The 27,982-nt window shown below is 43.6% G+C and overlaps 1 protein-coding gene across 1 annotated transcript in view; it reads right to left on the minus strand.

Moving 5' to 3' along the window:
• Positions 1-27,982, minus strand: part of RERE (arginine-glutamic acid dipeptide repeats) — a 167,345-nt gene that overhangs the window by 46,214 nt on the left and 93,149 nt on the right. The window contains 1 exon segment of the mRNA XM_027658296.1: positions 21,015-21,113. Within this exon segment, the coding sequence (XP_027514097.1) occupies positions 21,015-21,113 (99 nt within the window).

The following is a 27,982-nucleotide window of genomic DNA, read 5'->3' on the forward strand; positions in this document are numbered from 1 at the left end:
CCTTCCCTCGCTCCGAGCAGCCGCTGCCTCGCATCCGCCTCCCCTCAGCCCCTCGCGTTTCCCCTCAGCAACACCCCCAACCCCGAATAACCCTTCGGCCTCCGGCACCGCTCCCTGCCCTGCTCCTCTTCCTCCTCCTCCTCCTTTTTCCAGCACCTTCGTGTGGTAAATCCACGGCCGGGTGTCACCCACCCCCTGCCCGCAGCGCTGGGACCCGGTGACGACCCTGTCACCTGCACCCCCACCACGAACCACCGCCAGGACCCTCAAAAACCTCCACCGGGACCCTCAAAAACCACCACAAGGACCCTCAAAAACCTCCACCGGGACACTCAAAAGCCACCACCAGGAGATTTAAGAACCAGCACCAAGACATTTAAGACTAAAAGTCCCTCTTCTATGGAAAGGCCAGTCCTCCCCAGGAGGACTTTTTCTATAGACAGCAAAAAAATAAATAAAAAAGGGGGGCTTTTTCCTTTCCTGTAAACACCATACATATGTATAAACGAGTGAACACCAAATTCTGCCCGCAAAAAAGATAAGGGATGCTGAGTATGTGGGCCCTAATATTCCAGAGAAGGGAGGGACTTGAGAATTAGTAATTCCCTGAAAAGAAACAAGAGGAAAAAAAGCTTTTCCTTTCCTGTACACATCATACACAGGTATAAACAACGAGCGAACATCAAATTCTGCCCACAAAAAAGATAAGGGATGTTGATTATGTGGGCCCTAATATTCCAGAGAAGGGAAGGAGCTGAGAATTAGTAATTCCCCAATAAAAAGAAACAGGCAAATACCAAATACTGACTGCAAAAAACATAAGGGATGTTGAGTATGTGGGCCCTAATATTCCAGAGAAGGGAGGGACTTGAGAATTAGTAATTCCCTAAAAAGAAATAAGTTGACAATGTATTTTGGATCACACCTTCTTAACAAACATCTGCTTGAAGGAGGTGGGCAGCGATTAGAGGCTTCCATGTTGTGAAGGGCATAAGGAATCCCAGAAAGGGTAATTCGCTGCTCAAACAGAGGACTCAGCACCTCAGCAGCTCCCACCACAGTCCTGGAGAGGAGTGAACAGGCCCTTTGGAACCTCAAGCACATTATTTTGCAGATCTGCTCCCACAGGGTTCTGTCCTCACCCAACCCTGACCCTCAAAACCAGCAAGACTGCAGAGTCCACCAAGAATGTGCCTGGGGGCACAGAGATGAGAATTAACCACCAGTTGTAAAGGCTTTGAGATTACAGTCCCTTCCAGTGTATGATTTACTCAGACCCACCTGCTCCTTTCAAACCACTTTCAAATCACTTGGGATTTGAGCACTGGGGGCACCTGGGCTCCTGAACACGGAGAAGTTTGCTAAGAGCAAAGCACCAGCCCCCCCCAGACACAGGCAGAAGTCACACAAATATCCAGAGAGCAAGATATTGAGTGCCTACAGTGTGTAACTGGTCCCTAATGCACAAACAAACTCCTCATTTTTACCATGTGAATTTTACCAAGGAATTCTCATTACGCTGAGGGGAAGGTGGATCACGCCCCTGGCACCACAAACCTCTGGCTGGTGCCCTCACACCACTCCCAGTATCCCAAAGAGAGATATAATTCCTGTCTGCAGCTCATCACAAAGAATGAAAAAGCAACTAAATGAAGAAACGTTTAAAAGCAGACAATCCACAGGGAACTGGAGGATGCAGCTCAGTTCCTGGCTCTGCCATCACTGCCTCCTGGGCTGTAGCAGAGGGATGGTGCTTTTGCAGCATCAGTTAACAGCATACACAGGAAAAGGTGACAGGAGAACCTGTAGGGAATAAGAAGAAACCAGAGCTGGAACACTCCAACCAAGGATGAAACAGCACAGGGAAACAGGAGAGTGCAATCTAAAATGAAATCATCCAAAATTCTCTATTCCTCGTTTTGCCAAAGACTTATTATGGTGCATCTGAATTCTCAATGGACCATTTAGTTTATTTTTTTAAGATTCTTTAACAAGAACTATTCTATATTTGTTTTGTGTTGGGATTCAACTCTATTAAAAAAGCCTTTGACAAACTGTTTTCCTTTGAACCCACGGGATATCAAAAATCCCTACTGGGAATGCAAGCCTAGCACAGAGCCCATCGGAATAACAGAATTACAGGGACCTTGAAATGCTATTCCAAATTTTCCAAGGAACGAAGTCAGTCCTTCTGACATTCTGAAATCTTGGCCAACTATGGTGCCACCTTTATTGGTGCTGTGCAGCATTATCCCTGGGCCACTGAGGCAGTGGGAGATACCCAACTACAAAATAGTTGTGCGCCCCTTGGAAAGCAAAGAGATGAACTTCTTAATGCACAAAAAGCACACAAAAATCAATTTGAGAAACTCTGAAGTCCTAAAGCTTAACAAAACAATAAAGGGTTGCTTAAAACGATTTCTTTTTCAGATTTTCCTTCCTCCTTTACATGAGATTCTTCAGCTTTTCCTCCCTGTTCCAGTCTTCCATTAATTCAGGCATCATGCTCTGCTCTCCCTTGGCCTGCAGCAAGAGCAGCTACTCCTTTTCTCCAAGCCAAGGCCAACAGAGACCTCGAAATGGTTTTAAATATGAAAGAACCAAACAGTTGCAACACCAAATCAGAAGTGACCTGTTGCTCTGCAGCGCCTCGCAAAGCAGACTGCACAACACTGATTAAATTTGCTCTCCTCTGCACAGATGACATGCACCAAATTCCGTGTCTGCCTGTTAATGGGGCGGGAGATGTTGAGCTGCTCACAGAAGGCATCTGGGAGCGACAGCTGCTGAATTAAAATAGTCTTACAGTACAGGGCTGGTGGAATAACGAGGCTCAAACCTATGGATAAGTTTGGATAGAGACGTGGAAGCGGCTCCAGAGCACAAACGGTTTAATTTTTACAGGTAGAGAATTCGGATTTTTTTAGGGCAAACATTTCAATTTCGCCACTTGTGTTTAACTTTCCAGCATTCCTTCTGACAGGGTTCTGTCAGCACTGCTGTTTGTTCTGTTCACTGATGACAAACTGTGGCACAATTAAAAAAAAAAAAAAAATGCTCTGGATACCGATGGCTGGGAAGCAGCTTTAGGAAATCCCATGGCTTGCAGCCGGTGCTGACAGACACAGTTATATTTTATGAAGTGGTTTCCATGGCTATTGACCAGCCACAGCACAAGGCCTCCTAATACCATTTTATAATTTGATGCAATGCATTAGATCCTGCAGTATCCCTGCTCCAGCCTGTAAACAGGGAGCTATAAATAACCCAGGAAGAACAAGGAACAAGCATGTTAATGTTTGCGTGTGTGTTACTTGCAGGGCCCATATTTTATCCCGGGGAACAAATATCATGACAAGATACACAAAGCCATTATGTTGTGCCTAACAGAGCTCAGCTGGCATGTTTATCAACGGGATGGCAGTGCCAGCACAGAGCTGGAGTTCAGGGTGTGCGTCAGGGTTTCTATTATCCAGAGATTACAGCCTGGCAGGAGAAATCTGCTGCTGCTGCTGCTGCTGACTGAAATCCTGCACCCCAGCTTTCCACCGGGAAATGAGGGGCCCAGTTCACCTCTTTACTGCAAAGATCTAAACCAGAGCCTGCAAGAATAACAACTCCTGCAAAAAACAACCTGGTTAAATCAATTTTAGAATTTCAAACGGAAACCTCACGGGCTTCAGGAAGGCAGCACAACTCTGAGAAACCTGCAAATTCATCACTGCTGCTAATCTGTCTCTTCTGAGGTGATGCTTCAGTCAAGTTTAGATCAAATGTATTTCCACTAAGAAATTCCACGAAGTATTTCATTCCCTTCCTATGATTTCCACATGGTTAATGAGTGAAGAACATTGTGCAATGCAATATATTTACAAACACACAGAGCCTTTTCTGTTCTTTCTCAGTCCAGGAAATAAGGACTTTATTTCTCAATCTTTCTAAAAGAAAAAAAGAAGCCCTCCTTAGCCTATGTCCAAGAACAGCAAGTTCTTCTCTCTCAACCTTTTCCTTTATTATAAGCAAATAAAATGGAAGATTTTGCTATAAGGAAAGCAATAGGTTCAGTGCATTTTGGGAAAGGCCTGAGGTTTTTTAGGCAGATACCAATGGAAGTTGTCACTACCTTCCATATTTAATATGCCTTTTTAAGTTTTATAGTACATACAGTAGCAAAATTTATGGGGTTTTAATAGTTAACAGCAAATAAACACTAAATGCATGAAAGCATCTTTATTTCTTAAGTTTCACAAGATGAAAAATTATGGCAGCTGTTCCAAAAAGAAAATGAGATTTGGTTATAGCTGCAAAACTTCTGCTCAACGTGCAGCACGTTTAGAGACTGCTCCAAACAATTCTGTCAGCTGAATTTCAGTGCAGAGCACATTTTATTAAAAGCTTGGCTGAGTTAACATTATATTTCGCTCATGTGTGTACAGAGCAAATAAAGGCATTTGCTGATAAGGTCAGTGATAGACACTGTCCTCTAGAAACAGAAGTATTCCTGATAGTTTCATTAAGAAGACTCAACCTGAAGATGTCAGGTCTCTCTTACAAAAAAACTTGTGTTATTCACAATTTTTTTTCGCCAAAATAGACCCGCCAGGAGTAGGAAATGATGCCAATATTTATTGTATCAATCTCTATATTCTAGAGTAACAGACAGTAACAGACAGGACTGCTCAGTAACTGCATGAAGGGCAAAGAGATACTTTAAGTGAAAGAAAAAGCAGCTGTCACACACATCCAAGCTGTTCTCAACATCCACCTGACCACTGCAGGCACAGAGCATGTCTATTTAATGCCTGTTTAACCTCTCCTACAAACTGCTTTGTTGCCTGAACACTTACCCCAAAAAAAACCCTCCAACTGCCCCAAGGCACTGCAGGAGCTCTGGCTGTGGCCAGGAGGGGCAGGACTGCAGGATGGGAAGTGCCAGGCATTGATGTGCCCTTGCCATGCCCCTTGCTGGCAGAATTTCTCTCTCCAATAGCCCAGGCCAGGCACTGGGCTCTTGGTTAAAACTGGGGGAAAACCCTTTGTGGTGACACCTCTGTTGTAGGGGAGTGTCTGTGCCTTGCTGACCAAACCATACACACAAAATATACTCACTCCATGAAATAACTTATTCCATTTACTGCATCATTCAGCAGATTGTGACCTTAGTTCAAAATACATCCTAAACCCAAAGTCAGCTTTCTTTTAATAGGATCACAGAATGGTTTGGGTTGGAAGGGTCCTTACAGTCCATCTAGTAACAACCCCCTGCCATGGGCAGGGATGCCACTCACTGGAGATCAGTTAGATCATACAAACTGCTCTGTTTATTTTTCTTATCAATTTTTTTTAAAGTGAAATAATTCTATTCCGTCAAGACGAAATGATCCTTTAACCTTTGTGGTATTTTTGAAAATAAAATCCTATTTTCACCAAGTTCTCTCAGTCAAAGACATGGAACCCCCAAAATATTTTGCTGGTATTTGTTAGATATCACTCTAGACTATGAATGTTCCTGTTGGATATTCAAAGCCCTTCTTCAGAGTGCATTGCTGGTCACCCCCATGTGATAAAAACCTTAACACTCCCTCAGGCCATCTGCCTGCAAGATCAAGCATCCTCTGTAAACAAACTGACAAGGAATAGATCAGCTGAAAGGCTTCGAGGAGCCAAACAATTTGCTCTCCCTCCCAATCGGATCGCTTTGTCTTCCTGAAAAATTATACTGGAAAATCAGAGCCTCCCTCAAACCGAGGGGTTCAACAGCAAAGCATTGCAGGGACAGGCTGTGCCCTGAGTATCCACAGAGTCATCAGGCAGACTCCCTCGAGGGAATGCCAAAAGATCCCGCGATGATAATGACCCCCCTTCCCTGGTGCTGCACTGCTCGGCTTTTGTTTGGAACAATGGATCTCCCAGGGTACCTCTCGCCCCGCTGAAAATGTTGGTATTAAGTGAGCGTGAGCACAGCTGTGTGTAAATGACATATATAAACAGATTAGATTTGTGTGTTTATACTGGATGCAAACACATTAATAGCACATTTGCATACCCAGTTGGCTAAATGAGATTGCATGCAGAGCGGGATTACTGGTTACAAGCACATTTATTTAGAATTTTCAATAAAGTATTTATATTGCTGTTGGAGAGGTCAGAGTGGATTCACCATCCTTTCTGTCCTCTCTGCCTTCTCAGACCTGCACAAACGCTCTTGTTGATGTGCTTTCCATGGATTGCCCACCCCTCCTCACCACTGTGCTGGGATAAGGACTGGAGCCAGCAGAAGGAGCTGAGCTGAGGTGTTTATACCTAAAGGCTGCCCCAGTTTCCTTCCATTTCGTTTATCCAAGGTGATGTTTTAAGAGGGTGAGAGTTCTACATGTGACCACAGCAGGAACCATTACCTAAATGCCAGTTTACAAAACTCTACTTTCCCTTTTCTCTGTTTAATGCCAGGGATCAATGCAAAAGTCTGTATGAAAGGCAACATGGTATTGAAGGTGACACAACAGCTCTCAGACATTTCCAGAGCTGGAGGAGAATTCAGCTATTGCTTCACCCCAGGCCTGGAGCTGTCAGGGTGCTGCTAACCTTCTGTGCTGACCCCAGCTGTATTTTCCCATCAGGATTTTATCAGAGCTATTTTTATAAAGACAGAGATTTCAGGTTCACCCAAAGCACCAGGCACTGCCTTGATTTGGGTTCTGCACCGTACCTGTGTGTGTGTGGGAGCCTCGATGGGAAAGAGAAAACAAAACAGGGGGAAAAAAATAAAATTAAAAAAAAAATCAATTCTGTCTAAATGAAGAGCTTTTATTTTTGCTCTAATTGTGCCCTGACTATCAGCTCCGGGTGCTTTCAGAGCACATCCCAGATGATGCTCCCAGCCCAGCCAGGCTCTCTCTCCTTCACATTCCCCAGGAAAGGTCCAGTCCTGCCTGCCGGGTTCACCGCCCAGCCCCGCCGATAAATCAGCCCCGACCTGATGCTCCGGCCCTGAGCCGGCTCCGGCCCGGGTTGCCAAGCAACCTGTGCAGGAGGGATGCAGGGATGGATGGATGGATGTCTGGGAACTGCTGACAAACGGCCAAGTGGCTGCAACAACAGACTCCTCTGTGTCGGGAGCGTGTTTGGGAGAAGTGCCTCCCCCGCCTCTGCTCCGGGCGTGATTGTAAAACCCAACTCCAAAGGCTTTTGTGAGGAGCACACACTTCCTGCTCAATTCCTAATTGTTAGGGAGCTGCGGGGAGGCTGCGATCACACAGCGTATGGCAACAGAAATGTGATCCTGTAAACGAGATAAAGTCAACAGCGCACCGAGAAACCTGATCTGAGCACAGCCCACAGTGGCACAGCAGCAGCTGATGCACGATCAAAACCAGGCTGGATATTAAAGCAGCAGCAAGAGGGAAAAAAGGAAACCTGACTTTCCTTTTCCCGAGCTCTAGAAAGGGTGTTTGATAAACAACCGTGACTCCTTGGAAGAAACAATTCATGGATTATTACAGGCATTCTCAGCCGTGTTAACACTACTGCTGATGGTCCCACATTTCAGGGCAGGGATGGAGAGGCAGGGAGAGATGAGCCCTCTGGTTTGGAGAGTGCTCAGTTTGCCATTTCCTTTCCTCTGATAAAACCAGGGTGGGAAGAGGAGGCGTTGCTCTGTCCCTCCCAGGTCGGTGGCACTGCACAGAGGGGCGAGTGGCAGGAGGATCTTCCAAAGGGAGCAACAAGTGCTGGGCCTCCAGCAGGCTGGAAACATTCCCTCAGGACTCTCCACACCTCTCCCCTCTGGAGCTGCACAGAAAGCAGCTCCTCACTCAGCCCAACGTCATCATTTCCACAGCAGGGAACCAGCCTGGCTGACTCACCCAGGCTGAGATTTAAATGCCCATGACAGACCTTCTGCTGACAGATGTAGGATCCACCTATGCAGGTGGGACAGGCAGATCCAGGTCTGTGCAACACTCCAGCTGCTCCCACGGCCTCCCCAGACATCTGCTCTTCCATGATCTTCAGAGAACAGCCCCGTGGCACGGGGCCATCAACCAGGTTTCACACAGCCAGTCTGAGACTCGTCCCTCCTGTGGGCACAGACCTTAAACCCACCAACCTGGAGACTGCCCTCACTGACAATAAAGAGAGCTGCTTCTAAAACATTCTCTCTAGCTTCTTGTCTCCTGGAATCAACAGTTTCTCAGTCCTGCAAACGAAGCTAAAATGTTTTTACAGAAATGATTTTTTTAAAGGTGCCTTTTAAGAGTTAAGCAGAACAAAGGTCTGGCACATTTTGTGACCCAGAGAAGCAAAACACTGTGCTGCTGCCAAGAGACAACAGCAAGCTTTTGATTATACCTCAGATTGCCTTTTCTGTACACAAAGAGATTCATTTCTGATTGTTATTTTAAACTGCTGTTAAAAATGCTAATATACAAAAAGCCTTCTTGTACATCAAAACCAAAGAGCAAGTAAAAAGAAAGAGCTGGACAATGTGTTCCTTTTCAAGGACATGCTTCTTTTCCCATATGGCATCTCCAAATATCTCCCTTTTATACAGGTAAATGGAAGAAATTCAGCACTTAACCTGCAAACTTCAATCTGAATAGAAAAGAAAAAAAGCTATTTGTTTTCATTTCTCAAGATTATGCTCACCCAGACTTGGTACAACTGCATTTTCTAAAAAAAAAAAAAAAAAATAATTTGTAGTTCCAATTGTTGTTGGGTTTTTTTGAACGTGATGGAACTGGTAGAAGTATATAGAATCCAAAAGCAGAGGCAAAAATACATACAACAGAGTATGTAACGTGAACCAAGAGAGAAATCATCACTTGTGGAATATAAACAATGTCCTACCAGACCCCCTCTCCTCCTGAGGAACAGCTCTCAGGCATCACTTGGGAATATTAACCTTTCTTTTCCTCACATCCTCTGAATCTCAAATACCTGTACCAAGGACTGCAGTGCCAGTGTATTCTTAAAGTTATCAATATTTCCTTGAATTACACCAACACTGGAATGTTCCTTATGTTTCCTCACCTTCACTGGGCAGAAAAAAGCCCAGAGGAAAATGTCAGATTGATCAGCCTCCCCCTGAATTTCCTTCTCCTCGTGCTGTTGTTCTTAAAAGCAGCATTTTCACTCCATGTACAGCAGTGAAGGGAACACCACCCTGCCCAGTAACACCCAGAGGATCTCCATTAAATCTCCATTAAATCATCAGTGCTAAAATGCCCATTGCAGGCAATGCCACGGGTGGGTGAGCACAGACACACAGCAGCCCCAGCAGCCCAGAGCCTCGTAACTAATGGGAGAGTTAACACAAAACATCAGAACATTTCCATTTTCTCCATCTTTTTCACCAGGAAATTCTCTTTTTGTGACACAGGTCATGCAGAGTGAGGGGAATACACATGGACTGTTAGGCAAGTCTGGAGTTATTCTCTCTTGCTGTGACATTTTTAGTCCTTTCAGTCAATTTGAAGCACCAAGCACAGAAAAACACCACTCAAACCACCTGAAATATCCTGTGTGAGCCTTTCAGGGCTCGAGCACAGTATTTCTCATGGAATTTCCCTATTGCAGGAATATTGTTCCCTTGGGATTTCAACCATTACTATCAATTATTGTGGAGATGATTTTCTGCCTTCAAACAGGGACTTTATGCAAACAGCAGCAGGAAACAAATAAAAGCACTTCAAGAGCCCCCAGACTTTAGAGCAATGAACAAATCCAGGAATAATGAGACAAAATGGTGGCAAGAATCCCCAAGGAAATTATCCATGGAGAGAGGCAGGTATTTCTGCAGGTGGCTTCCCAGCTAAATCACTGAACAGCAGGGCTGTGACAGCAGAGATGCCCAGGCTGGAATTCAGGCACTTGGATACAAATTCCAGGTTTTTGACCCTTACAAGAATGACATAAGGCAACCTCTGGAAACTCCCTGAATTTCTCTCAGGATATGTCTGCCACTGGCTGCAGTGGCAGTGAAGAGACCCCTGAGTGTGCAAATCTGGAGAGAAATAATACTGGTGATGACAAAATTAAAGTCCAGGCTGGGGGACACATCCCCAGTGAGGGGGGAATGGTGCCAAATGTGAAAAAGTGGCCACAAATAAGAGAGGAAATAGTAAAGATTTAAAAATGAAGGACCAGAAATGCAGCTGCAACAAAGGTGAACACTGGAAGGGAAACTGGGAAGGTGGATATTTGGGGGGAGGGAGGCAAGGGGGAAGTGGTGCTGAGAATATGGAACTGCCTCCCCAGACACACAGAAGTGAAGAATACCTTCCCTAAGAGAGAAATGAAATATGCACCCTAATAAACCAGAGGTGCCCTCATTGCCTTCCCCAGTTTGTAGCAAATGGGATGTTTGATTTGAGCATTGGAAGTTATTCCAGTGCAGTGGAGGGGAATACACTGCCAGGTTATTTATCAGCTCCTCTAAATGCATAAGGCCTGAATGATCCATCTCCCCACGTAGCCTAAAAGCCATATAAATCTGAGGGATGCTGTGAAAGGGAAGGGGGGAGGAGGAAAGGAACAAAAGAATAGAAAAAAAACCTCCACGGTGGAACAAGCACAGGGGGAACAAGTGAGATATCAAGAGGCCAGCCAGTAAAAGCTGAAGCAAAACCACAAAGCCAGAAGCTCCTGCACTGAGTCTTTAACACAATATATTCAAAACCACAAGGCACATGAAAGTACAAACAACACTGGGCAAGGAGCACCGAGCAGCAGCTTTTAAGTGCACCCTCATGAGCACTGATCAACAAACACATCTGACACTCACTTAACCAAGGAGGGGAAGAGAGAACCTCCCCTGTGCAGAGGGAGGCACAGACGGGGTTTGCAGGGGCTGCTGTGCCAGGGCTCAGCTCTGCCAGCCACACCCTGCTCTTAAAAGTGAAGCCACTCAGTGACTGTTCCATGGTCACTGACTGGGAAAAGGTGGCATTTCATCACTCAGATCTAAGTTTCCTTCCAGATACACCAAACTCCTCACGCTGGCTCTGGGAGCCAGGCTCAGAAACGAGGCCTTTGCAGCTCTAGCAGAACTCATGGAATCATGGAATATGCTGAGTTGGAAGGGACCCACAAGGACCATGAAGTCCAGCTCCTCCCAGCAACCCCACCATGGCCCTGAGAGTGTTGTCCAAACCCTCCTGGAGCTCTGGCAGCCTTGGGGCTGTGACCACTGTTCAGTGCCCGACCACCCTCTGGGGGAAGAACCTTCTCCTGCTACAGGTTACAGTCTCCCTTTGGATCAAATCCTTATCTGCTGTCAAACCCTTCCCATGGCACTAGAATCATTAGCTCCACTGGCACTGCCACCCTCACAACTAATTAGGGCTCTTGGATGGATGCAGGAAATGATGAATATTTAGTCACTGTGCACCTACTACAGAACCAGCCTATTATCAAACAAGTGACACCTCCACAAACTTAAATTAAATAATGGCTCCCATCGAGGATTCTGAGCCCCTGACAGGATGGCAAGTGATTTAAGTAACATGAAGCTGAGCAACTGGTGATGGATCATGGTTTTCCACTCGCCCTGTTACAGCCTGTAATAGAACAAATGATCATTTTTCAGCCTAATTGAATGTGGCCGCCCCGCTTATACACAGAAGAGACAAAGCCTGATAATTTGCTTCATTAAAATGCATTTTTATGTCATCTGAAGGATTAAAAAAAATAATAATAAATCGGTGCTGTTGATAGGGAAGATTAGAAAAACAAAATTTATCATGCAAACGGCGCTTGCAAATGAGGGGTGTTTTGGCATTCTTGTTGTGCAAGAGAGATAAGCCCTGAGCTCTAAAGCACACAGAGCATCCACACTGACAGTAATCAACCCTTCTTCAATAGGAATTATGTCACCACACCAATTTGAGGAGCATTTTGTCATTTGCTGCTGCAGTGGCCACTGGGCCATATTGGTAATTCTCAGATAAGCTGTGGGGGCAGAACCACAGGGAATCTCGTGACAAAGTCAAAAAGTTTGGGTTCTCTGGGCTGACAGGCTCCGTGTTCAAACAGAATCAAATCAAGGCTAAGGCACAGACCCAAACTATCAGGGAAAAAAAATTTAAATAGGAAATATCATCTTGTCAAGTTGCAGACAATGCTTGTCATCTGTCTGCACTTGTTTTGTTTTAGGGGGTTTTTTGTGTTTTCAAAGGGATCTTGTTAGGAACAGCAAATTGCCATCCAGACAGCAAACAACTCTTTGGAAATAAAACAACCACTTGCCATATCAAGGAATCTACTCCTGGGCTCTGTGTATTTAATAAAGTGCAATTCCAACATAAGTGTTACAAAAGGAAATGCTTTTACCTATATCACCTTAGACTAAGCCAAAATTACCTGGAAAGAAGCTGGAGATTTCTATCATACACTTAACAGGAAAAAAATATCAAAGCACTTCACCATTATTTTGCTACTATATTCTAATTGCACTTTTAGGTATTGAGGAGGGAAGGATCCTGGAGATAATTTGAATTTCTTACCACCTGCAAGGCAGATAAACCCAACCAAACTGCTGAAGTGACAGAGGATTGAAATAACTTTAAATCAACCCAAGAACTCTGGATGTTGCCATCAGTAAAAGCCAAGAAACCAGTCACCCTTCCTTAACTAGTAGAAAAGGTGAATCCAAGTTTAAATCACTCTATTGATAGCATTTCCAAAACAACAACAACAAAAGAATACCTGAAAACAGACAGCTGACCACCATTTCTCATATTTAAATTATAAAATCCCTTTCAAAAGCATAGAGAAGCTCATGCAATCCTGCAGGCTGGGGTGATGCACCCCAAGGAGCACGAGACACAAATCTACCCCAGGTAATTCATTATATTTGCATTCAGAACGGGAAGCAAACGGTGCAGTGTTATCTTATTAACACTATCAGCCTTTTAAAAGTCACTTACACTGTGAATAAATACAGATTATCTTAAAATATTCAATTCAGAATCTGGAAATTACGTTTTGTACAAAGAAAGGGAGAGTAAACGGGTCAGTTTTACAATTATATCAAGATGTAACAACCTCCTACCCCCAAAATAAAAACACAGGGTGGGAAAGACTGACCACAACCACCAGAGATGAGTTACAACCCCTCCCCTGGTTTTCCTGCTGTGGCAAAAACACTGAGCCCAGAAAATCCAGAATTCTGAGGATCCCTCCACTCTCCAGCTGCTCTTTCTAAGGCCATGACTCAGTTTCCTTTCGGAGAGGAACAGGATATAACACGCTGTTATATTTAAACCAAATTCCGGATCTCCGGGCAGATAAAATCTGAATAAAAGGTCAGAGTGTTGGAGGCAGGAGCTGTGCCAGTGACCAGAACATCACCTGATGGGAGCAGGGAGAGGGACCAGCTGGGCTGTTTTCTTCCCAAGGTCCAGGCTTTGTTTGAGCTGCAACCCTGCCCTGCTTCTCCAACGGGAGTGGGGAGACATCCCCTGGACCCGACTCCAGCCCTGTTGCTAAGGAACTGCCAGGCCCGGCTTTTTTGGCCCCCCCTCCTTTACAAAACCACCCCCCTGCCCTGTGGGGTGACAAATGCCAGCACTGGGGTCCCCCAGCACCTCGTTCTCCCTCCAGGAGAGATGATGGAGAGCTCAGGCAGGGGACAGGAGCTCTGTTTTTAAGATGCCCTTGAAAACGAGATGAAAAACACGCTTTCGACAATCAAGCGCCGGCTCGTTGATTAATCTTCCAGGCAGCAGATTCCTTCCCCTTGGCAACAGGGAAACTGCTGGATTACAAGACCTTTTTTTTTTTTTTCCTCCAGAAACCAAACCAGCAGCTTCTGGAGGCACCTCTGGATTATTCAGTTTATGCTGGAGTGGAGAGTTTCACTTCTGTCCCCGCACAGAAACAGCCCTTTGAGCCCCGGCAACTGGCCAGGGGAAATATTTGTTGTGTTGTTTTTTTTTGGGGGGGGGGATCAGCAACCTGGTAAGTAGCTTAATAGATGAAAAAATATTCCACGTGAAGGCAGAGAGACCACGAATCAAGAAGCATATGGCAACTGAACAAAGCAAATCAAATAATAATTAATTAAGAAAAAAAAAAGATATTGTTAAGAAAACACCAACTTCTCTGGCAGCTGGGGGAAGATCAAGATTAGGGAAAGCAGTGAAATCACCCATTTTGAAGCCAAGGTCACTGACAGGATTTATAGGTTTATCCCTGAAGAGCCTCTGCTGAACATGAAATGCTGAAATAATTTTGTTTTAAATCTCTCCCTCCCCCCCATTTGGGCTCCCTCATTTGCTGGAGGCTTTTAAAATTCATTCCTTTTCACAGCTGGTTAAACAATGGAATCTTTTGGCAAACTAAAAGGACAGAATTGATTGCCCTACACAAACTTTTCTGCACGTATAATTGATTTTTAATTCACTGCCTTATTTCCGAAAGGACTCGACAATAAACTCGGTGCTGCATGTGCAATATTGATCCCTCTAAACAAGGGCTCGGCTCAAACACTGATGCAAGTTAATCACAGGCAAAAAGATGGTTATCTTTCATCTAGAAACCTGTGTTGAAACAGAGTTCACCTTTTCAGGCTATAATACACCTTGTGTTTTCCAGCTGGGCCACAGCTTATCATTTTGTAACCCTGCCAACTGCTAAGTAACTGTAATTTTATGCAACCTTTAAATAACAACTTTTTTTCCCCCCCCCCCAAGCAGAATAATTTCATCCCTCATCGGTTACTTTTTACTGGGAGGGCTGATGGTTCTTTCCCACTTCTTAGAATAAGCTACAGACAAGACCTTCCCACACTTGCCTGAACTAAAATCTTATTTATTCTCCTTAAAGTACAGGCCCAACTGGGCCATGGCAGTTTAAATTTGGTGGGTTTTTTTACCTCAGTGCTCAGTAAATTCCAACTGCTACTGATTAACACACTTGCAAATGGCTGGATTTCCAAGTTCCAGAAAATATTAATTTAGTGGAACTGTCCCTCCACTGTAAAGCTGTAATGCTTTATTTTCTGTGCATAAAACATTAAAACTGAGCAGTAAGTGATATTTTAACCTTCTGAGCCCACTGCCTGAGTCAGATGCAGCCCTGCAATGCCACTCAGCTTTTCCAATCCCCCTTGATGATTTCCCCCCCACACTCAACTATTCCAGAGGTTCTGTTTCAACCTGGCCATGAATTCCATTTCCTAGAGCTGCCACAGAAACAGTCAATAAAATTCATGGCATTTTTGCCCCAGTAAGCAGCTCTGTCTTCCAGCACATCTGAAGAGCTTGGCTTCAAAGGAGGAAGCCATGAAAACAATGTTTTCATGAGCAGATGCTCCAAAAAGGGCAGGTGAGAGACATTTGAAGATGATTCCAAGCAAATAAGTACGTGGGCTTTGCATAAGTAATTTCTTGACCTGCTATGCTGGATTACAAACCCTTGCAAACACATCAGGAAAAGAGTTTTCCCCTATCTTGTCCTCTTTGGAAGAAAGATCTCCATTTGTATTTTACGATAAATGAGTTTAAAGCTGAAGCCAGGTGTGGATATTTTAAAATTTATGAACTTGTAAATTGATGTACACGGCCAATTAAGGTTTAGCACCAGCAAGGATTAACTACCCCTGCACATAAATTTAAGAGGTTGTTTGAATCAGGGTTGTTTACCTCAACTACACGACATCAAGAGCAATGTAAAATATTTAAAAGGCAGAATATTTCATGATAAAAGCTGGTGCTCAGGGATGTCACAGGGTGTCAGTGACAGCTCTGCACGGAGATGCACAAGTTAAAAAAAAAAACCCTCCTAAGGAAAACTTGGCAATTTCCCTCGGAGAATTGAACATCTCTGAAGAGATGGAACAAAGTGCAGAGGGAAAAGGAAGAACTGCCCAAGAAATGAAGTGTTGTTTTATCCAGATTTCCTGAACTTTGGGAGGCTCAGCCCTGAGTTTCAGAGGCGGTTCCATCAGCTCTTCATAATCAACATCTGCCTGGTAATCAGGAGCACAATTCCATGCAGGAAAAGCATCCCTGTGCAATAAGCTGCAGCAGAGCAGCACAGGCCCTGCCTGCAGCAAGCATGCATAAGTAAACAGAATTAATAACTACCCAAGTGTGGACGGGTGACTTAATCTGTTTCGATTAGATGCAGCTCAGCCTGAGGCCTTTGTGTTATTTAAAATGTGTTCATCATGTTTAATTAAAAACCTAATAAACTAGAGCTTCTTTTGGTTCTGATTCGTCTCTCTCTCTCTCTCTCTTCTGGAAGGCCTATTGATTTCTTTAGCACTTTTGATAGAAAGAGAGAGGAAAATAAAAAGCACATTCTGGACAAAGAGACGACGAGGTGAGATGGAATCAGGGCTGGTGGGTGAGGAACAGTCAGAACCAGCTGCTTTCCTTCCACACTTCCAATGCATCAGGAATGCCAGAGGACAAAAACCATTTAAATTAACAAAACTTAAGGTGACCATGGTATCCTTTACAAATTACAGCCATTTGATAGGTTATTGATCTGAAAGGGAAGCTCATTTTTGGATGTGGAGCAAGCCCAGGGGTCAGAATTCTACTGAACGTCCCTGGAAGTGTAAAAGCAATTTTGCAGAGAAGATTTTTGTCCCAAAGATGTGTGGAAATTTCATAAGGACAATTTGTCTTGGGAGATATTTCCACTGAAACCACGCCAGGAAATATGGACATTGAGTTTAACCCGAACTGAAAGAAGTTAATGATCATGGTTCCAAATCTGGAAGCTGCAGAAGGCCCAGAAATGCTGCAATCAGGGCAAGCACCAGAGTAAACACAGGCACTGTTAAGTTTGCTGTATTTATTCTCCATAAACACCAGGTCTCCATGTTTCAAAACACAATTTCCAGGTCAGTTTTGAACTGATTTTGAACAGAATTTCCAACTGGAGAAGAAGAAGGGACCAGCACCATTCCATTCTTAGGAGGGATTTCTGATTGCTGGCACCAAAATTAAAAAAAGATTTCTGATTGCTGGCACCACAAGATTAAAAGAGACAGCTTTTGAGGTGGCCACCAGCTCAGTGCTCTGACTGTGCCATCCCTTGCTTCGAGTGGAGCATTTTGATCTCTCAGTGTGTTCAAAATAAATCCCAGTGACATCCAGTACCCCTTTTCCCAGGTACCCTGACCTCGCTCCAGCAGTGCCAGACATGGAATTCAGTGGTAGGAAACTTGTAAAAGGTGCCAGCTGGATCAAAACCACACGACTTGCTCTGAGGCTTCTCCCCAAATAACCCACCTCCCTCCAGGCTGCTCTGCTTCCTGCCTGGCACTGCAGCCTCACACTGAGGAGATGCCACCAGGTGATGCTGCTCGGTGCTGGTGAGTGCTCAGAACGTGCCTAAAGAAGGTTTTATGTATGACAATTGCTCCAACTTGTCCACAGGAGTAAATCTATGAGCATGACAAGAGAAACCAACCCCTCCTCATCAAATCACTGCTGGGAATTGATGTTGTCAGGTGGAGAACTGAGCCCTGACAAACAGGAAACAGCTGCAGCTTCTCAGAGCTGCATTTAGAGCCATCAGGAAAGAAGTTGCTTTGGCCACTTTTGCAGGCAGTGTGCAAGACTGGGTTTCACACTGTGCCTCTGAATTTACATACTGGGATTTAAAAAAAAAAAAAAAAAAAAAAAAAAAGGTTTAAAAATAGCCATAGGTTTAGAGAAGCCAGGGAGACAACAAACCTCTGTCTTCATATTTACAAAGCCTTCCATGTAATTCGATCACTGGCCAATTTTATCCTCTGTTTAATTTGATCTAAACCTCTGCAACCACATCATCAGCAGTAAAAATAACAGGACTGCCATCCTTTATTTTAATCAGGTCTGATATTGCCAAGCAGCTCTTAGATCACAGTTTGGTGACAGGGCAGCAAAGCTGTTCTAACTGATGAGAAAGGTTTGTCTTTGGGCAGCAGAGGCCACAGAAAAAGTTAAAAAAAACTTGAGAAAGAACCACATTTTCAATAAATTTGAGTGATGCACGGTGTAATGTCAGAAATGCTACAGAATACAGAGAGGCTGTGCTGGACAAAGTGTTACCATGTGCACAGCAACATCAACAACAGGAATCACCCAGCACAGCAGAAGTGACTCGGCCAAAATCCTTGTGCAAGTCACAGACCAACCAACTCACAGGGCACTTCTGACTCTGGGAAATGTGGAGTTTTAAGAACTGCTTTTGTACTAAGCCAGTTCTTTCCCTGAATCAATGTGACTACACTCCACTGCAGTGGTTTTTACCACCTGCCCAATTCCTGGATGTTGCCCCAACACTCCTTTCTTTCCCAGCCACACAACCTTTACACTTTCCCTGCAACAGCTCTGACACTCATCTTAAAAATCTGGCAGAAAATTAAACTTAAGAATAACAAAATGGGAAGTGTGACCTTTTTTTGGGGGCCCAGAGGCAAGGCAGGGGGAGAATATGATGGGATTAGAAAGGCAGGAATGGAAAAACTGAGACAACAAAAGCCACGAGCTACACTATTATCTTCATTATTATGACCTACATCATTATTATGATGATGATTATTTGAGTTGGTCACGTGCCACAAAGCCCTTCTCAGTTCAGGTTATCTGACCAAAGCTCTGTATCAGGTGTGGGATCTGCTTATTTATCCAAGTTGTAAACTTAAGTAAGTAGATATTTGCTGGGCTACAAGAAAAGATCAATTCTAAGTCCAGCACAAACAGGGACATGGATTGGACCTGGGTCTTCCTCTTCCCTCAGAATTGTGTCTCTTGGATTAGAGGCCTCCTACTGCTCATCACTTGCCATCAGGAGATGGAGGGGCCACACATAGTTATGGTTCTCAAATTTAACAGTTAAACCCACATTTAACTGTTTTGGCCAGATTTTAGGTTTGATAGATCAGTGTTTTCTGAAGAACACTTCAATACAGAATTCCTAAGCAGCCTGTGGATCACACAGAAAGAGTTTTTCCTCCATTTCAAAGAGCCAACAATAAGGAAACTTCCCTTGCAAGTCCCAGAAACGCTCCCAAGTGCAGAGCTGCTGCTTTAATCCGGAGTTTTCTCCAAGCTGCAGGGACAAACAGGCTGTGGAGCCGTGCAGGTGGAGCTTAGCTGGCTATAAATAAGAGCACAGTTTGATCTTTGGCTCTGCCGAGGCTGGAGGGCTGCCAAGTGTTTCTGGAAACTTGGATGGAACAGAACAAGAACAAATATGATAAAATGAGCTGGGCCTGACAATGATTTATAGAGTCAGTGATCATTGCTCTGTGCTCACAGTCTGCACTTCTGGAGTAATGTTTCACTTTGCAATAAACTTTGTTTTTTCCATTCCTAAGGCTCTGTTCTCCCTCTCATCTAACAGGGGTTGAGCATCGAGAACCCCTGAGCTGCAGCAGCTCCAGCACTCCCAGTGCAGCTGATGGAAAAAAACAAGGAGAGGGGGGGAAAAAAAATCTACACAGGAAAGAAAAAAAAAAAAAAGGAGGTGTTGGCCCTGTACAATTTAACCATGAATGTATGCAGAGAAAATGGGTTGAAATATGAACACAAACTTCCTGAACACAGGGCAGAGCACTCCAGTATTTGTTCCAACAGTCAGTTCCCTCAACAAAACTCACTTTTATGACGAGATAACTGTAAAACTTATCAGCAAAGAGCGACTCAGGCTTTTCCCTGCCAGTGTCAGCACATGACCCTCCTTCCCTCCCTGACTCCAGGCAGCCTCCTGACCACAAAGGTTCTTTGTTGGATCATGGAATCAGCTGCAAACCCGGGTTTATGGGGCCTGGCTGAGCCCTGACAGAGCTCCTGCAGGAAGGTTTGCACAAGGAGAGAGCAAAGCACCCGAATTCACTGCAGCAACTCCCTGAAAGACTCACAAAGAAACAAGAGCTTAAAAAACTCTCCCCAGCCAGTGCTTGAATTATTAAAAACACCAAGAGACCACCAGAGTTCCCCCCGTTAACCAGCTCTGCTTTATAACACCAATCTCAGCTTTAGTAGAAACTGAACAAGAAAACAACCCTTTTATTTTTGTTCATGCCTTCAAACACTTTATCAGTTAACCACCTTAAAAATTCATCCATTCAGGGAGAGAGAGAGAAAAGAAAAATCAACCAAACTTTCCTCCTATCACTTTTCCACGAGTAATTCTATCTTGCACTGCACCTTATTTTTTCACTTATATATTCATGTCTCCATATTTTCATTTATATCCCCAAGTCTATATTTTTTCACTTATATATTCATGTCTCTCTATTTTTTCACTTATATCCCCATGTCTCTCTATTTTTTCACTTATATCCCCCATGTCTATTTTTTCACTTATATCCCCATGTCTCTATATTTTCACTTACATCCCCATGTCTATATATTTTTTCACTTATATCCCCATGTCTCTATATTTTCATTTATATCCCCAAGTCTATATTTTTTCATTTATATCCCCATGTCTCTATATTTTCACTTATATCCCCAGGTCTATATTTTTTCACTTCTGTACCCACGTACATATTTTTCATTTATGTCCCCCAGTCTATTTTAATTTATATCCCTGTGTCTACTTTAATTTATATCCCTGTGCTATTTTAATTTATATCCCTGTGTCTATTTTAATTTATATCCTTATGTCTATTTTAATTTATATCCCCATGTCTATATTTCCATTTATAAACCCATCTTTATGTATTTTCTAATAAAGTTCTATGCATTGAACAAGACTCCACTACTAACTCAGACCTGTGCAAAATTTATCCAGTGCAGCACATAATATTTGCTCATAAAGACAACCTTTTTAGGGGAGGAAAAACAAAAAACAAAACCAAAAAAAACCCCCAACTAACCAACCAAACAAAAACCCCCAAAACCAAAACAAAAAAAACCACAAAAAAACCAAAACAAAAAATAATAATAATAATTAAAAAAAATATTAAAAAAAATAATAAAAAAATTAAAAAAAAAAAAAAAAGAAAAGAAAGCAAGAGAAGCAACATGAACTTTAAAGGCTGGAGGGAATAAATCATTTCCTACCACTTCATCCTCAGTCCAACACTTCTCAATCAGCTTTGGCACAGGTTTCTTCACCAGGCGCTGCAGGGCCTTCCCAGCATCGTAGTTGCTTTCATGGAGCTAAAAAAGGAGGGAGACAAACAGATCATTCCATGGAATTGAGCAGGGAGCTGATATTTGGGAGAAAAGCCACCATAGGGAGCCCATGTGAGATGTTCTCTGCCTAATTGTTTTTCCTGTGGATGTCTGAAGTGAGATTTAAACGGGCTGAAGGGTAATTGGGGTAATTTTATTATAAAAGAAACGCCATTAAACCAAGGATGTTTTCCCTTTCCTTCCTAAGCCTCTCCCAGATAATGTTGGAGCCCATAAAGCACTGAACATTTTTTGGTTCACTTGAACAAAAAAATATTATTTTTACATTAGCAATTCCAAGAAAAATTATAAGGAGCTCCAACAAAGTGTTTTTCAAAAGGACTTGTATTTTACGCAGCGAGTTTTGCTCAGATCAGTAAAATCAACTGGAAAAAGTAACACACAGGAGGGACTGCAAGTCATGGGATGTCAAGTTTACCCATCCAGAAAATTCCCTTTATTTTTGTTGCACTGCAAAGATCACCATGGTGTTGGAAAACAAGTGTGGAAGGGAACAAACACCTACAGAGAGCAACCAGGGATGTCCAAGCTCACCTCACCCTTTCAGAGTCAGAGCCTACAGTGCACCTGAATTTCTCCCCTAAATTCAGTATCTATAGGATCAAAAGTAGACAGGAGACATGAAAAACCAGGGTGGGGTAGAAAAACAACTGCATGGAAAAAAAGCATTAATGGAGCCCATGAGAATCTCTGTCTCTTCACTCGATAGGAAACTGCAGATTTAGGGCCTGTCCTGCCTTCCAAGTGGGATTTTAAGCACTAAAGGACTAGGAAGGAGTTTGCTCTGTGTCTTCTGAAAACGCTCTCAAAGAAAAGAAATATTGCTGGGATGACAAAAACTGAATTATCTTCCTACACCATTTGCATCCCAACTTCCCTGCACAGACAGGAGGTTGTTTTTTTTAAACACAGACAGAGCAGAGCAAACCCTCAGAGCTGTTCATGAGCATCACAGAATTCTACAAAAGACCCTCAAAGGTTTCTTTGCAGCAGGGAACACCAAACCAGGGCCCTTATATTGCTTCTCTTGTCTTAACTCTTCAGCAAAACCAGTCTCTAAAGCCAATCCATTTGGAGGATAAAACATGTTAGAAATCACATTGTTTTCTTCAATAAACAAACCCTTGCACATGAACTTTGAGGCATTAAAAGTAACAGCTCATTTATTCCATTTGCTGGTGAACTCTCAGTTCAATACAGTTTTGGGCCTCCTTCAGAACACCTGAAGAGCTGAGTCCCCAGAACACAACTGGATCAACAATTATTAGTGAACACTGGGGTCCAAAATGAAGAGCACCAGGGGAGCTATAAAAGCAGAACCTTTGAAAAGACTTCTCAAAAATGAAGCCACTCAAAAGCCACAGTGAGGGGGCTGAACACGATGCCAGCTGAGTTCCAGAAGACATTAGTACAGGATGGGTTAAATTCACACAAACTGGCTCAGATCTTCTCTCACCAGGAACAAATCTCGAGCTGCTGAAGGTGCTCTTCCACCTCCACCAAGTTACTGGGGCATTCTTTATTTTTGAATACTTAAGGGAATTTTAAAGGAAGTGAAGTACTTCTAAAAATAAAAGGTCACTCCAGGGCACAGACTTCTGCCCTTACACACAGTGTGTTTTCACCTTCCTTAACTGGAGGCTTGAACACTCTTTTTTTTCCCCTTATCAACAACTAAAATAACACCAGCAAACAGGGTGTTTCTGCACTGCTTGAATAATATAATGGGGACAAAAAAGAAAAGTAAGCCAGAGTGGATTTCTATTCATGTTCATCTTTCAGATGGCACCTCCAGGGGAGCTGCAGGTACTTGGGGCAGGAATTACAGGCAGAGTGACCACAGCAAACAAGGCTTCAACTTCCAAAAGTGATCTAAGCCCAGGTAAGAGCAGAGAGCTGAGCCCACAGTGCTCAACCACCACCACTGACTTAAAAAAACCAAAAAAAACCTAAGTAAAAAAACAAGTTTCAAGCCCCCTGTGGTATCTGCAATACCCACTTACAGGCATGGAAATAAGATGTTGCCTTTTCTACTGGGTACACATTAATTTTCCTCCTTGTTTGCACTCCAGCACTGGGAACAAATCCATCTTAAAGCAAAAAAAGCACTGTTTGTTTTGCCAGCTCACCTTGCAAATGGTTGGGTTTTTTTTTTGTTTCCCTGTGCATTGCACTACCCAGAAGATTTTTCACTTAGGCAATGTGACAGTGTTGAAGAGAATGGTGCTTCTGTTTCCCTTCCCTCTCTGCTCCCTCCCCAGGCAGGAGGAATGCCAAAGCCTCTTTGGAACTTGGAGGGCATCTTTATTTTGCCTCAAGGACAACACGTGGTTTTTTTTTCCCCTGGCAGCCCTTATTGCCCAAGCAGCTCCATCTACAAACAAAATCAACCAGACAAGCCCAGAAAGAATGGCCTGGCCTGACAGAAAAGTCAAAGTTTACAGGCCACCAAGACTGTCCCAAATCAGTGACAGAAAATACAAGCATTGAATTTTAACCAAGTAATTATATTAATAATATAATAATCACCAAACCCATCAGCACAGGCACGAAAGAAGAGTCACCTAACAGAGAAGACACAGGTGTGAAAACAGACCTGCTAAAGGTTTAGAGTCTCCTGAAAAATGTCACTTTTAGCAAGTAAAAAAAAAAAGGGTTTTAAATGTCAGGAGTGGGATAATGCAGCAGAAAGGAAAAATATTTTCTCTGAGTGCTGGAGTTAAATTTACGTGTTTCAATCTGGCTCATTCTCTGCTTATTACTTGCAGTCATTTAATGTATCTAAGCACTTTATTGGCAAGATTCAAACATAAATAACAGCTAATGATGACTGCCTCTGGGTTCATTAACTTCTGGGTGAACTTCTCAAGGTATTTCTATAAACACTGGGTTATTGTCCTGTCAGGTGCAGAATCACCACTTTGAGCATTAACTCTGCCATCTCTGCTTTGCACCTCTCTGATTTTATGTCAGCCCACAACTGCAACAACAGGAACAGACACAGAGGTGCTTTAAACCAGAAAATACAGCAACTCCTGCATCACAGGATTAAAGAACAACTCTGAACGTGCACATGTCCAAACCCCTCATTTATATTACAGCAGTCATTAAACAACAGCAGATCCCAGGAAAGGCCTATTACCATCCAGGCTGCACATTCCCACAAGGTTTCCAGTCCCTGCTCCCGAGCAGAGCTGCCATTCCTGTCTGTGATGCTGCAAATAAATTCTCCTCTGGCACGGCTCAGCTGTCAGGCACCTCTGGGCTGTAATGAACCCATGAATTACATCTTGCAGCTCTGACATCTCTGGGCTTGCTCATCAAAATATTGTTCTTCAATTGTAATTTATAACTTAATTTAAATGTCCCTTTTACTGTGACCTTTTTAGCTCAGAGTGCCATTGCATCTGGCAGCTCCTGCTCCAGCAAGGCATCCTTTGGCAATTACAGTCATTAGGAGCTGCCTTGAAAAGCCCATCTGAGTTGGGCTGCATTCATGGCACAGTGTTAAATAATTGCAGTCCATTAAGAACAGTTACATTCCAGGATCCTTTTCTCCAAGGAAAAATTGCTGCTGTCTAGTGGGACAGTATCATTGAACTAGTTGGATATGACAGAATCCCAGACTGGTTTGGGTTGGAAGGGACCTTAAAGTTCATCTTCCATCCCCTGCCATGGGCAGGGACACCTTCCACTAGCCCAGGTTGCTCCAAACCCTGTCCAACCTGGCCTTGGACACTTCCAGGGGCAGCCACAGCTTCTCTGGGCAACCTGTGCCAGGGCCTCCCCACCCTCACAGGGAAGAATTTCTGCCAAATATCCCATGTAACCCTACTCTCTGTCAGTTTGAAGCCACTCCCCCTTGTCCTGGCACTCCAGGCCCTGTAAAGAGCCTCTCTCCATCTTTCTTGTTGATCCTTCAGGTCCTGGAAGGCCACAATTAGGTCACCCTGGAGCCTTCTCTTTTCCAGGATGAACAACCCCAGAAAGGATTGTTCAGCCAGAACCCACTTTTGTGGGGATACAGCCACATCTTTGTGGGGATACAGGCACATCTTTTTGGGGATACAGCCACATCTTTGTGGGGATACAGTCACATCTTTGTGGGGATACAGCCACATCTTTGTGGGGATACAGGCACATCTTTGTGGGGATACAGTCACATCTTTGTGGGGATACAGTCACATCTTTGTGGGGATACAGGCACATCCAGCATTTGTAGGACAGCACTGGAATTCCAGAGTTCGCCATCTCCCAGTGCTGGTTCTTCCATGGAATGGCCACTGGTCACAGACAAATCACATCCCAGGATGAGAGAGAAGGGAAAAGATGAGGAAAATGAAAAGCAGGATGAGGATTCCTGCCCTGTGGCTGGAGCAGCCCCGTCTTTGGGTGGAATAACTCCAACCCAACACCTGATTTAACACAAAATGTGATTCAGGCCACTTCCTTCAGAAGCAGAGCTGACAAATCTCAGTTGGATGTGGATATTCCTCATAGCTATGGGCATCTTGCCCTACTGTGAAAATGGAATATGCTCCATTTCATTTTTATCAGCCCTGGCTGATACCCAGCAAGACCAAGGGGCCCTTCAGCGCATTTGGTGCTCTTGTCTTGTTGGGTATCAGATCAAACCAAACCAAAAAAAAACCCCAAAACCTCAATTTCCATCTCTCCCCCCCAGTTCTAACCTTTTTTAAGCATCTAAACAGCTCCAGTGGCTTCCAGATGATCTGAGATGTTACTGATAAAGGTTGAAAAGCCTGGTATTTGTGATGCAGTCACTTTGCACACTCTGGTACTGCCAAACAGCCCAAAATCCAGCTGCAAAGCAGCTGTGGGGCACTGCAGGCATGGCCAGTGCTCCACACACACCCAGGGCAAGAACTTGCAACAGCACTTAAAAAAAAACCTTCCAGAAAACACAAATATTTTGCCTACTCCCCAAAAACTTTAAAAGCACTCACAGCAGTAGGTTTTTGGCCCTTTTTATCTGCCTGTTTCAACAGTTTCTGTAGAAAGGCTTTCTGACTCATCTAGCAAATAAAGTGCTGAAGTTTTTCCCCTAAGAGCAAGGATGAGGATGAATGGAAATTCAAAGTGGCCAAATTGTCTCATGAACTAGAGGTGGCTTCATCTCCCAACGTGCCCAGGCAGAGAGCACTGGCCCCTGAAGTGCTCCAGTACCTCGTTTGAACCATGAGAGTAAATGTTAATTAAGACTCATCCAAAAGGAAAACTGGTAATAATAAGAAATGCTAACATATATTTAAATAATTTTTTTTTATGCTTTCAACCTTGTCTGTAGTTAATGAACAAGAAAATCTGGTCTAAGGGCAAGTTAAAACAGGGAGTAATTTGTCTGGGTGACATCTGAGTTAGAACTGCATTTCCTTAAACTGATATTACACTGTCATGTTTGTCACTCATAATGACACATTCCCATGTAACAGTGTGATGAGAAGGCAGAACAACACTATTAGTAAAGAGAGATTTACACAATATTAGCATATGATTGTTCTGTCTTCCCTCCATGTAGTCCTACCTGAGCTTCAGTGGTGCTGTTTTTTCCCCATGTGAGGATAAATTAGAGTTGCTGGCTCTGATTTCCCCAGCAAAAATATCACAGCATCAAATGCCCAAAAGCTCAGAGGTTCTACTCAAACACCAGGTCTGCACATGGGCATGGCCAGATTCTGGTCCAGGGGTTGTTGTTCCATAGAAATGGTTCTCACCCTCACTCCTGGATCAGAACAACAGGTCAGGCAGAACACTGGGGATGAAATATCACTCTGGAATTTTTCCAAACCCAGCACAAAGCAGTGAATTAACTCCTCCTTGAGCTGGGATCTGTGAGAACAGAACTGCACAACCTCTGACCAGCAGGCACAGGTCAAAAGGATAACTGAGGTCAGGAGTTCCTGACACAGAGAGGATCTTAAACCACATCTGAGGCTGAAGCAGAGCTCCTGAGGGCACAGGCACAGAGATGGGAGGGAGGGGAAGAGCTACCCCAGGATTTAGCCCAGCTCTCACCCCACACAACCCACCAGCAGCAGGCTGAGGTTAAATATTCACCATGGCACATCTTCCCATGGATTGGCAGAGCTGGGGCATCACCTTTCCAACACAGAACTTTCTGAGCTCATTTCTCACCACATCTTGTGGTGAAAGCCTTGCAGGAGCTGCTGTGTCCTCCTCCCCCCTCCCAGCCTGACCCCAGAACTCATCCAGAGGGCAACAAACTCCAAAAGGAAAACTTGATTTCCCTCCTAAGGGTTACAATGACAAATGTGGCAGCAAATCCCAACAGCCAAACAAAGGAACGGGAGCTGGAGTTTACCTGGCACGTTAAGTGAATAATCATTTCAATGAGGCTGAGATATAAATATATATGTCTGTATGTTGCACTGTGCCTTCCATGATCTTCATTTCTATCTGGTATAATTAACAATAAATCATTCTAGGGGTTTGCAGCACCTGTTATTACATAAATAAAACACCAGCAAAGGAGCTTGTCAAGACTGATTTATGTGAAGTGCTGCTCTGAAGTTTATTGGATTTCCATAATAAGAAATCATACCCTATCAGTTTCTTTTACAGTCATCTTCTGGGTTGCATATGATAATTTCTAAACAAAAACACAACTTAGTGCAGGTTAAGAGTCTCACAAATTATTTATCAGATAAATCTGATCTGTTTCAAATAGACAGTGAGAGATAAAAAAAGAGGTGCCATTTTGTCAGGACAACAAATTTAACTGTTTTAAGTCAGTCTTTCAAAAAAAGCAGGTTCTCAGAAATAAGTCAAAGTTTCTTAAAATATCCCTGACA

Source organism: Corapipo altera, unplaced genomic scaffold (genome assembly GCF_003945725.1).
Source record: "Corapipo altera isolate COAL_440 unplaced genomic scaffold, ASM394572v1 301, whole genome shotgun sequence".
Classification (NCBI taxonomy): Eukaryota; Metazoa; Chordata; class Aves; order Passeriformes; family Pipridae; genus Corapipo; species Corapipo altera.